This window comes from Leuciscus leuciscus (genome assembly GCF_965113295.1).
Source record: "Leuciscus leuciscus genome assembly, chromosome: 5".
NCBI classification, from domain to species: domain Eukaryota; kingdom Metazoa; phylum Chordata; class Actinopteri; order Cypriniformes; family Leuciscidae; genus Leuciscus; species Leuciscus leuciscus.
The window spans coordinates 34,499,917-34,512,091 of NC_138729.1; the positions used below are offsets into that span (position 1 = coordinate 34,499,917).

The 12,175-nt window shown below is 37.3% G+C and overlaps 1 protein-coding gene across 2 annotated transcripts in view; it reads left to right on the forward strand.

The window, feature by feature from the left end:
- The window catches only part of spns2 (SPNS lysolipid transporter 2, sphingosine-1-phosphate), a 72,049-nt gene that overhangs the window by 21,217 nt on the left and 38,657 nt on the right, over positions 1-12,175 (forward strand). For both annotated transcript variants that reach the window (XM_082170655.1, XM_082170656.1), the window contains exon 2: positions 273-338. In XM_082170655.1, coding sequence (XP_082026781.1) covers positions 273-338 — 66 coding nt within the window. The remainder of the gene's footprint in view (positions 1-272; positions 339-12,175) is intronic.

The window sequence follows — 12,175 nt, forward strand, 5'->3', positions numbered from 1 at the left end:
CCTAATTTTGATGAAATATTACACCTCAAACAGCCCAGAGTAGAAGTGTGTGTGTTCATCCATAAGCCTATGATTGTTCTGTTTTTGAGGATCACAAGGAAATGTATTGAGAAACACTTGTTCATATTTTTAATTCTTTAAATTGCTTAGCACAAAAGATGCCCGAAAGTACATTCAGTAATTATTTATCCGAAAAGAGACTCAAATGCTCTACTCAACTCAAATTTACAGCAGAGCACAAATTCTAATCTCTCTCTGTCTCTGTTTTTCAGGTGTCCTCCTTGACATACAGAAACACTTCGATGTTGGTGACAGCGGAGCAGGCTTGTTGCAAACAGGTTAGTCTCTCATAATCCCATAATTACGTGGTTTTGCAATCATGCATCGTGAACATGAAGACTCACTGACTTATATCACTGACACGAGGTGTAAGAGAAGACTAAAATCCATTAAGCTCCTTGCAGCCGGAGTGACAGGGATAACAAAGGAGTACAAAATAAAATAAAAAAATAAAAAATATGGATGCGGTGGTCCAGCTACACCTCCTTCCTCACCAAAGCCAGTGTAATTGACTGAGCTTGAAGCACTTGTTTGGGTTTAACAAAGCAGAGGAGTGCCACAGTTGTTTGGATTAGATGGAGACCCACCCGTTATTCAACAGTGCAAGGACATTACATAGATTTTCCAATATTTCTATTAAGGTTAAATACCAAGTATATGGTTCAGTAAAACTGTTCAGGGGAAGCTGTAAATGTGTGTGTGTTTTTTAGCCTGGTTGTTACAGGAAACTGTAATAGGACTGCAGTGGATGCCCAACAGTGCAAGTCCACTCTATGGTTCCTTTTAATGGGAGGAAAATACTAGTTTGTTCTGGAAAACACACATAGCTGTTGTTAGCTCAGCGATGCATGCGGTTTTTGCTAACGTTTATAACAGCTAAAATTAAAAAATGACTAATAATCGTCCACTCTTTATATGCAGAAGACAGTGATGTGTAGCAAATTATGACATCATTAAAGGTTATTTGTGGTTGGTGAGGAATCAGTGGATTTATACGGAGGGAGGTGAATGAGAGGTTTCAGTGTTCAAACGGCAGGCTTGCGCTTGGTCAGGTGGGGGGTTTTTTGGAGGCTGTTAGGTTGGGCTTCCTGAACTGGGCTGGGTCCACGTCAAATGGCTTTTGTGAAGGAGAGTCACTGTGTGGAGGTCCTATTGGAGTGCTTAGCGGCTGTCTGAACGCTAGAACACACAAACTATACTTGTGTGCATATTCACACACATACCAGAGTGTACACACAGAGACACTGTCAGACACGTCATATGCAGTGGCAAGAATATACAACAAGCACAAATGCTCACACACACACACACACACACACACACACACACACACACACACACATTTACAGAGGCTCATTGAGCAGTAGCATAGTCCGGGATGTCTGGGATTCAGATCCAGCTCAATGTTTATCTATTGCCTCCATTCATTTGGTTTAAAAATATTAGAATAACTGGCGCATACAGACCTCAGCACATAAATCTTTCTGTATTTAAGAGTGGGATGTTATGATTCTGGGTAAAATCCTTCTAAAAATCTACACCTCTTAAACCAAGATAAATTTACTTGAGAAGAACGATTACTGTTTTTTTTTTTTTTTTTGCAGAACAAATGAATAATAAATGTAATATATTTTTATTTATATTATTATGTATATACACTACCTTTCAAAAGTTTGGAGCTGTTAAGATTTATCATGTTTTTGAAATAATGGTCACTAGGCTGCATTTCTTTTTTTAATCAAAAATACAGTATAAAATATTTTATTAAACTTTTTCTTTTAAGCATGTTTTGATATCTAAATTGAATTTTAGTTTTTAGTGTTTTAGCTTAAATTTAGTCAAAATAGTATAGAAAAGAGGGGAAAAGGTGAAATAAAACTTTGTTGGCTTTGAGACTTTCTAAATGAGACATCCAGCTCTATTCAGCTCAATTATATTATATAACGGCCTGCAGAGATTAGTGAGATGTACAATGGAAAACTTTCATTTAAAAGGCAGTACGAAAGAATTCTGTTTTTGCTTAGCTGACCAATTTAGATTTTACTGTCACTCACTGAAGAAAATGTGTTTTTGATTAGTCTGTAATTGGTTGTAAATAAACATTACAATTCTGCTTGGCTCAGGCTAACCATGAAGTAAATGACTGGTTGGAAACTTTCTATAGGTTGATTCTCAACAGGGAATTGGTGCTTCTTTTCATGCTTTGACAGCATGGCAGCCAATTATTGTTCCATATGCTGCAAGAGGGATGGCACCTCTCATGCTGTGACACTGTCTCAAGATTCTCTCTAACTAGGGGTTAAATTTGTACATTTAAGGGTGGGGAGGCCGAAAATTGAGTGATGAACAATTATTTTCTGCAAATGTGTTATTTTTTCACAGCACAAGAGTTGCCATCTAGACATTACTGGTCGAGTTTTCTTATACTGCTTTAGCAGTTTTTTTTGTTAAGCACATACAAATATATTATTGCCTTTGTATTATATAACAAAATATCAAAGCAAACCACATCCTGAACCATATCCTATGCCACCCAGAAAAATATGAGCATGGAAAGTCCCTTTGTTTAGATTGTAGAGAAAGTGTCTGTGGTAGGTTTAGTTTGGCCTCTGATCCCAGTCTGACCTCATTCTTCACACAACGCAACGAAATTTCAGATGCTCTGGTCACTGGCTGAGAACCTCAGTGTGAAAAGTTGGTTGAAGGGATGGCGTGAGATCAACTGGAGTGCGACCTATTGTGATAGGTGTGACCAGTGTGTGTTTAACTCACCTTGATGAAAAAGTGAAAGCTTTTCTTTTCTTTTTTATATATATGATTTTTAGATATATTTACTGTGAAACAAGATAATAAGCCTGCTTTCTTTCTTTTTTTTCAGTGTACACGTCTCTTAGAGACATACACACATCTGTTAGTTTGACAGAGGAGCAAGCCTTCCCAAAATCTACAGACTATGGCAGTATGTCTTAAAGTGCACATAGCATGAAGAGATGTAGAGATTAATGTCTTAAGGAATGTCTTGAGAATAGCTGACCAAGGCAGTCTACCATAAAACAGGAGGTGAAATACAGTGACAGTTTGGGAGTAGGAAGCTTTTCATAATATAATTAAACTCAAAAGCCAATTCTACGAGAGTCGATCTTTCATGACGTTGTGCCATTGTCATAACAAAAGGAAGTAAATATACAGTAAATCAGTGAATGATGGCCTGTGGGAAGACTGGAGTATCCAGTACCAAATGAGGTCATATACCACAAGCCTTAGCTCAACACAGGGTGATTCAGGCCTCATGTATCAATTGATCTATTGTGGTGAGTACCAAATCACTTATTAACAAATCGAGTAGATGAAAGATTCAGTTCCTGAAAACACTCTCTGCAAAAATATTTCACAGATGTAAAATATTGGTTATATGATACATGTCTGGTTTGTGTCCTTCAAGTGATGCCCAGTTTCATATTTCCAGACAAATGTGTGTCTATACTTTATATTGACACATAGGCCCCTTACATGTAACCTTATCAGGGCAATATTGACTTTACCGGGCTTTACACGATGTGCTTTTACCTAAGGCTCTCATACCTGTCAATCACCTCCATATCAACAAAGACAAACCTTCTAGATCTGATCCTACTCACAACGCTCTCTCTTCATTTCTTTTGCCTTGCTGAATTTTAACCAAAATCTTTATCAGACTAAGAGATATTAATTTCAGATTAGTGGGAAAGAGCAATTATTGTGGACACAAAAAAGAATGGATTGTTTGCTAGCCACCATACCTGCTGGCAGTCCTGGATGTCTGCAAGATAGAAGAAATAATGAAGATGGAATGAGGAAAGAAGAGAGGGTTAACTTGGATGTTATTACTATCCCGAGGGCCTCCTCCTGCTCTTTTGTTTGGTAGGTGACATTGGCATTTTAAGGGTGGGTGCGGGGCATCCTTGGGCCTCTCTGCATCCAAAAGAGAAATATTTGCTGAAGATGGATGAATGGAGATGAGCTTTAGGCAGGTGAATGTTAAAATTTCCTGTGGGTTAGTGACGCAGCGGTGGGTGGTCTTCAGTCTCTAAAACCAGCACTGATTTTTAATGCTTGAAAGGTTTGCACTTGTTTTGAGGGCAATAATAAGAAACTAAATAATAATAAAACATATGTTTTGAGTCTTGCTTGACTGTGGAAAACGTGCCACCACATTAATCACTTGATTAGGGGTGCATTTCCCAAAAGCATCTTTATCCACCTATGGTTGCAAGTTCCCTCGTTATTAACATAGTTGAATGATTTGCATTTCCAGAAACAAAAGTTTCAGGTTTGCTTTGCTTGTTTGTAGGTTTAATTGCATGCTTTGGCCAAATATTTTGTGATTATATATCAATATGACTATAAAATAATAATAATTATTAGTAGTAGTAGTAGTAATAGCAGTAGTAAATAAAAAACATACTAAAAACAACAAAAAATTATTTTTAAAAAAATGTAATAGTACAACTGTAAAACTACAATACCAATATTTACGGCTGTCATAATTACTTAATTACCATCAAGCTTTAATGTTGGTGGTTTAATTTTCAACAAAAATATTTTTTTCATTCTGTTTTTAAAAAAAAAATTTTATTCTAAGTTCAGTCTCTTAGAAAAGTAATAGCAAACATCTCAACCAGATGCATGAATTGAGGTATCTTGTCCAAACTTTATTACTCAGGGTAATGGGGTTTGAGTATGAGTATGAGCAATAGAAACAAATAATCATTTTCATGAGAAAGATATGATATGATATATTTCATATCTCTGACTATACCGTAGAGACTCTAATTAGACTGTATTGCTCTAAAGGTCAAGAGTTCAGTGCCCTCTGGTCAAAGATGGCAGCTCTTGTCTGTATGCTAGGTGTACGTCTGCCGTTGTCTCCTATCCCATCTGTCACTGCAGGAGCGAACACTGCTTTTGAATCCTGACATGACTCCACTGTGTCCATGTCTCCGTCTAGCCGCTCCGTCTGGGGCATGTGTCGTATATAGCTGCAGTCTGTGGCCAGTCAGTCTGTAAGTGAATGACTGCGGCCCAGGTGCACGACTACATCCACCCAGACAAAGAATGTGCTATATCGAGAAGAAATTTCTGTGTGGACTGGATTGTGACTGTCAGGATATTGGCTTACATAGCCATGAGCCATTAAAAGACATTATTTAAGAAGTGAGATGTTACTACAGGCCTCCTGTAGTACAGCACTTCCACTGTATGTTTACACAGCCACAATTGTCCCCTTCTCAGCTTTCATTTTAATGGTGGATCTTACAGTTTCTGATTTCTTTGGCCTAGACAGTGAGGAGCTACTGTATCTGTGTATCATCAGCTGTTCACACTCAGACCACAGCTGTACTATGATATCCCTCCTTTCTTCGTCTCTCTGTATCATTAGGTTTCTCACAAAACACATTGCTCTGGAGCTGTGTTTGCTGCACTGTCAATCTGACAGGCGTCTACTATTTAAAAAATGAATAAATGGATTCCACAGCAGGAAAGAGACAGTAGGAGATGTGCTTAAAGGAGAGGGTTGGAGAGTAAGTGAGAGGAATGGAAATGAAAGAGGAAAGATCCCAGCACCTGCTCATCACTCCCAATGTCAATGGCACAGAGATGTAATGGATTACAGACGTGTCAATGTGAAAACGGAGGGAAAACATAAAAACCAATTTCTCTCTCCATCAGTTTGGCTCTGACACTGGGTAATGAGCAATCAATACATCAAATCCACATCTCTGCACATGCTATGAATAGATATGTAGGTCGTACAGCTTGAATCTGCTTTAGATCAGCCGGATGGGTGAATCTCACAAATGTCAGGGTCATATTTCAGCCCAATATATACAGTATATATATACTTATTTGTATATATGAGATTAATCCTGAAATTATTTATGTCTTTATTTATTCTGTGTACTGTTTGTAATGAAATGTGTGTGTGAATAAGATAAAAGCTGGGAATGGGAATTTTTAGGCCATGTCTCAAAGGGGACGGGGCTTCATTGATCCCCCTTAAACCCCACCCTGATCCTCAGCTCACTCTCGCAGAGCTTCATGCCAATCAAAAACCTGCTGCCAATCACAGCAAGCATTAACCACAAAGCCAGTGAGTGGCCCACCTCGTTCATATTAGATTCACAAAGACATCCTCTCTTACATTTAAAAAGTCTGCTTGGACAGTTTCCCTCTAAAAATGGAGGACAGGAATGGAGAGAGCGTATAAAAGGACAAAAGCTCTTCTGAAGCTCTCTCAGTGTTCAACACAACAAAGCATTTTTTAGACTGACCCAAAATCCCACAGACATTAGAATTAGATTAGGCATTGCACAAACTTTGTGAATTTTCTTGTACGAGAAAGACATGGAGAAATCAATACAAGGCGAGGGTCTATTCTCTGTCCCCTGTGGACAGAACCACCCATCCACACACGATATAGCTTCATCACTCAAGGTCAAATCATTTAATACAGTACATTCAGAGAGAGAGAACATGGGTGTGATCCTATGATAGATTATATGTGTGTACGTGAGGGTTTGTGCACATTTGGATTTACCAATTGTGAGTAAATTTGTCACATTGGTTTAAACAGCTTTGGCAAGGACCTCAGCATAGACACACACACACACACACACATTTACACACTCTGTCATTTGAATTCTGGCCTATCATTAGATGTACAGCTCTGGGCTGGAGAGGAAAACTCCACACCCACTGAAAAAGCCCATATCCCACGCTTCTCACACACCAGCTCCCAGCTATAACACGGAGTCTAACCAGCCGTAAGCAAGGAAATTACAGGATATTATCTTTTCTTGTCTTAATTCTGCTTTCTAACCAAGGCCATTATAAAATACAATTAAAGCTCCATTTCCAATGTGGTTTACTTTTTTATCCGTAATGTCCATATCGAAGGAATTTCAGTGTCAGGACAAATTTCCTCTGGACTATTGGGAGGTAATTCACTAATTAAGAGAAGTGATGCAACCAATTTAACAGTACATTTTCCAAAAGTGTGACAATGGCTCAGTTCTTTTTACAATAATGTAGCTTTTCCAGTAAAAAGTTATTTTTCCAGAGTAACAGTGTGACAAGTATGATGCTCTATAATATTTTTTGGTCACTTTATGTTTTGCATGAAGCTTTAGAGCTGAGTGAAGTCAGACAGGAATCACACAATCTCCTGAACTGTCCTGTCTCTCGAATAGTTTTGAGAATTCTGATTCATTTTGTTTCGACAGTATGGTTTGTGCAAACAAGTGTTTTCATTATACAAATTAGAGTGTTTCTAGTTTTATTTGTTGCATTTAACAATTGCTGAAAAAATTTGAGATGAGTTTTTTTAATATAAGGAATCAAAAGATGGTTGAACAGAAATAGAAAATAAATCTGTTCAGAATGAATTACAGTACCTCAAATTATGATTATCTGGTAGCTTGGGAAGCTAGCTTCAAAATAGCTTCTCCAGATCAGTTCCTGTGCACTAAACCGATGAGAATTTTGAACATAAATCTTCATCTGGATTCAATTTAAAACCTCCAGTGAACATTTTAAACTAGGCTGCGGTGTTGTTATTCTATGTGTAGAAGGTTGTAAAAAGTGAAACTGTGTTTCTTCAAAGAAAAGTGTGTTTTTGTGCATGACGTGTGCCTACACATCATGTAAATGTGCAACACACTCTCTCTGCTAACACTATTCATCTGTAAAGTGTTGAGTTGATCTTCCTTTTATCAGTGGCGCTCCTCTTCTGCCTCTCAGATCTGTTGAAAGGCACAAGTGCAGCTGCGAGCTAATAGTGAGTGTTGAAAAGAGTAACAACCTAACACCATTTACCACCACTTCCACATGCGGGCCATACAATCGTAAGGGTTCACCCCAGAACCTTGGCAGAGCTAATAGTGGTGTTTAAAAAAAAAAAAAAACATATTTCATTGCTCATTCTGGTAAGCTACAAACAGTGTGGCCTATTTCAGGGAAGCTTTACCCAACAACTAGCATATAATATGCCAAGAAACATATGTGCGCTCACACACATAAATCAAACACACCCACACCGGTAAGCCAAGACTACTGAAGCCTGAAATGGTCTGCAATGAAGAAAAAGAGAGGAATGCTGGTGATGTTCAGCGGGTAGGCTGGACTGTGTTTTTGTGTTGTGGTGAAAGCGTCAGCTAAGCCCTTCATTGAGGGGGAATTCTGACAGAGGTATGCATGAGCGTGAAGGTCAGGTGAGAAAAAGCCAAAGGTGGATGCGCAGATACATCCTTCATAGCTATTACAGCGGCTTCTGTCTGGAGGCCAAACGCCACTGCAAAATCTGACAGAAGCACTACAGAAAACTGTAAACATTTTAAGCAGTTCACAATAAGTGTTTCCAAACTAGTTTTCAACACATTTGAAGTATCAACACAGAATTTCATAGAACTTAAACGGAAAATTGTGAATATCAATATTTAGCATATATCTGTAAACATTTCCGCAAAAACATCCTTAGATGGAAACATCACTTATTTCAGGACATTTCCTTGAAATCCTCTATAGATTTAAAAAGGAAACATCAGGTTTTACTTTAAAATGTTACATAATTTTAAGGGGATTTGTTGTGGTATTTCTACACCGAGAACAGAGCGTCTTAAACCTCCCTGACAGATTTACATAGAGGAGAATCCAGGCATAAAACGGGAATATTTTTCATACTTTTGACTGTTCTCGTCAGCAGTGGTATGCAGCAGGTGTATGTGTTTATGGGTGTATTTAAGCTTAGTCATTGTGTTATTTAAAATGGAATTGTCAGTTGCAGTAACACTTTTCACAATATAAATTGTTCTGAAGCATATTTAGAAAGATTAGTGCCTTACATAGTTTTATGATACATCATTTGGCCTCTGAGATTATTTGAGTAGTTAGGTTTTGCTTTACAAATACATTTTGTCTGCATTCTCTGTGTTATTATGGAGACCGGAAAACCTTTACTATAAGCACTCTGCTGCATTGACATCAACTTAGTCATTTGTGTCTCACTGTATATAGGACCTATACAAAGCATGAGCACAGTCAATCATATCTCTAATGGGTGTAGTGTATCCATTTTTAGATCCCAGAGGGCTTTTATTTCACTTTGTAGCGTTTGTGCTAATTACTAATTTGCCATTTTTGTGTCTAAAAATGACTGGGACAGCCTCATTAACCAGCACTAATCCACAAACTGTTCCCACTCTCCCTCTTACAAACCAACAAACGCACACATTTTTGTTTCTAACCACTTTCAAAAAAAGAAAAGAAAAGAAGGGCAGTCAGCATGGGCATACAGAAAAACGTATACTCCAATTCAAACTGATACTCTATGCTGTAAACCACATGAAAGTGCTTTTCATTCAGTATTCAACACATTATTCCTATTTTTTCTTTCTACAAACCTCTGTCTTATAAAAACAGTGTATGTTTATGTTTAAAAAGTGTAGTTTCCCGAACGTCACAAAGTAAAAGTAAAAAATCTGACATTTAACTGAAATCAAAAATGTCACAACTTTTGTCTTATCGTGATAAAACTGCCTCAGCTGTTTGACATAAGTACATTTAGCCATGTTTTAAGGATATATCTATTAAACCCACTTTGCTCAAGCACATTTATAATGTGGGGCGAAAAAAATCTTTATGGAACCTTTTTTCTCTGTGTATGAGGAAGAGGAGGGACGGATTATGGGTGGATAATTCATGGGCTCAAGCCCCTGAGCTTATGGCTAAACATTTTTTATCAGATTTTTGAACAGTTTTGAACAGACATCACTTAAAAGCTTTCCATCATCGCAGCTGTGACACATCCATTTTCCTTGCTGCTAGCGCAAAACACTGACAGAAGTGATGAGAAGTGATAGTGGATGGTGTATTTTTGCATGCATGTTTCCAGCGGCTATACAGTTATGTAAGTTAGTGTCCATTCCATTGCAAGATTAGGAGTATCATCTGCTAGTAATGACATCGTCACAGTTTAGTTTCCTTTTTAAAGATTGATTGTAAATTGGAATTACTTAGTTTTGTCAGATACTAGTTAGTTACAGACTGTTTGTTCAGTACTGTTAGAGCAGTGCACCTAATATAAACTACCCATCCTTTTCTCCCTGAATTGATGTATTGCATTTCAGTGTTTTAACAATACAGTAAGTTTTAGGACCATTAATCTCACTGTATTAACACACAGTGTACATGAGATGACCTCTGTTTACTGTGTTTTACAGTATCCTTCAAGAAAAGCTGAGCTTTGAATCTCTTTGTTCCCATCTTCTACTGTACTTTCATCTGTTTGTTTTGGCTTGATTCATTGCGGTCTTTTTACTCTCAAACAACTCAACATCCTCTCTTATTCTGTTGAGGCCTCTATAGATTGTAAACACACAATGAGAACAGACACAGGCAGGTATTCAATATCCACATTCACAAATATCCACAGGCGTCAGAGAGTTTCCTGTTTAATGTGACTTCCTCAGCATCTGTCGCTCTGCACCTGCAAAGTCCATAGACTGTCATTTGTCTCAGCACGCTGAGAAATGAATGGATCTGACATTCATAATTCACTGTATCCGTGTATTCTGTGGTTTCAGACGTGTTAGTACAGCAAATACTTTACAGCACAGGTTTTCAAACTGAACAAATGAGTCGCCAGAATGATTGAAGGAAAATGTATAAATGTTACAAAGTTCAAGACTCAGGGAAGAAGGATGCGATAACCGGCAAATGTAACTTTCATGACAAAATAAGCATAAACAACAAAACTCACGGCCAATTGCTGCATAAACGTAAACAAAACCACAATGTACAGTTTCAGGCCTGGTCCTCTCTTGCCTTTCACGCCGCTTGACTGATTGCATGTAAATGGTTGTCTATATGGGTCACGTCAATTTAAAAAGAAAAAAAAAGATTGCATCTAAAATTGTTTGGAAACCTCTGCTTTACTGTAAATAGTACAGCACTAATATTTTCTATGAAACCTGATTTCATATTTTCTATGAAACTTCTATGAACCAGAATGCTTCATACAATATTTATGTACACTAACATTCATAAGATTGGTATCAGGTATGATTTAAAAATTTTTTATAATAATTTAAAATAATTAATAATACTTTAAAACAGTAATAAACAGGAAAAATAAAACAGTAATTACATTTATAAAGTTACAATGTTCTGTTTCAAATAAATACCATTCTTTTGAATTCTCTATTCATCAAAGGAACCTGAGAAATATATATATTACAGTTATGTATAACGGTTATGATGGTTCCAAAAACAATCTTTGCCATCACAGGAATAAATTACTTTTTAGAATATATTAAAATAGAGAGTAGTTATTTTAAATTGTAATAATATTTCACAATACTACAGTCTTACTGTATTTTTGATCACATAAATGCAGCCTTGGTGACCAAAAGAGACTTCTATCAGATACATTCAAAAAATCGTAAAAGACTTATGCATGGTATTTTATCTCCAGGTATTAACATCTATTTAGCATTTCATGACAGGCTTAATAAACTTCAACAGTCATTCAAAGGTGAGGAACAATAAATATTCTACCAAACTGCAACTTCCTGAATAAGTGTGACGTGGCTTATATACCGTAAGCCGCATTTACACTGCAGGTCTTGATGCCCAATTCCGATTTGTTGACTATATCCACTATATATTTTTGAGAACCAGCTTACATCTTCTTATAAAAGTGACCCATATCCGACATCTGTATTTACACTATTCACTTGGCAAAACAACCCGGAAAAGCTTAGGCCGAAAAGGAAGTAAAAATGGTGCGATTTGCAATGGACAGCAAAACCTTTTTTTGAGCCTTCGTCCTCCTTTGCGCCATTGAAAAGAGTCATGTGATCGCGATTGGCGTTCACCTGAGTTGCCATCATTTGCCACCGTGGCTTTTTCAATTATGTATGAGATCTGATCTGTCCGTTTACATGGTAGACGCAAATGCACTTCATATCCGATTCATTTCAGATTTATTTCTATATGAATGAGGCCTGAAACAGATCTGAGAATATTGGAATCCATGTGCTTTTTTCCTGCTTACACGTTCTTGAGTCATATCCGATCT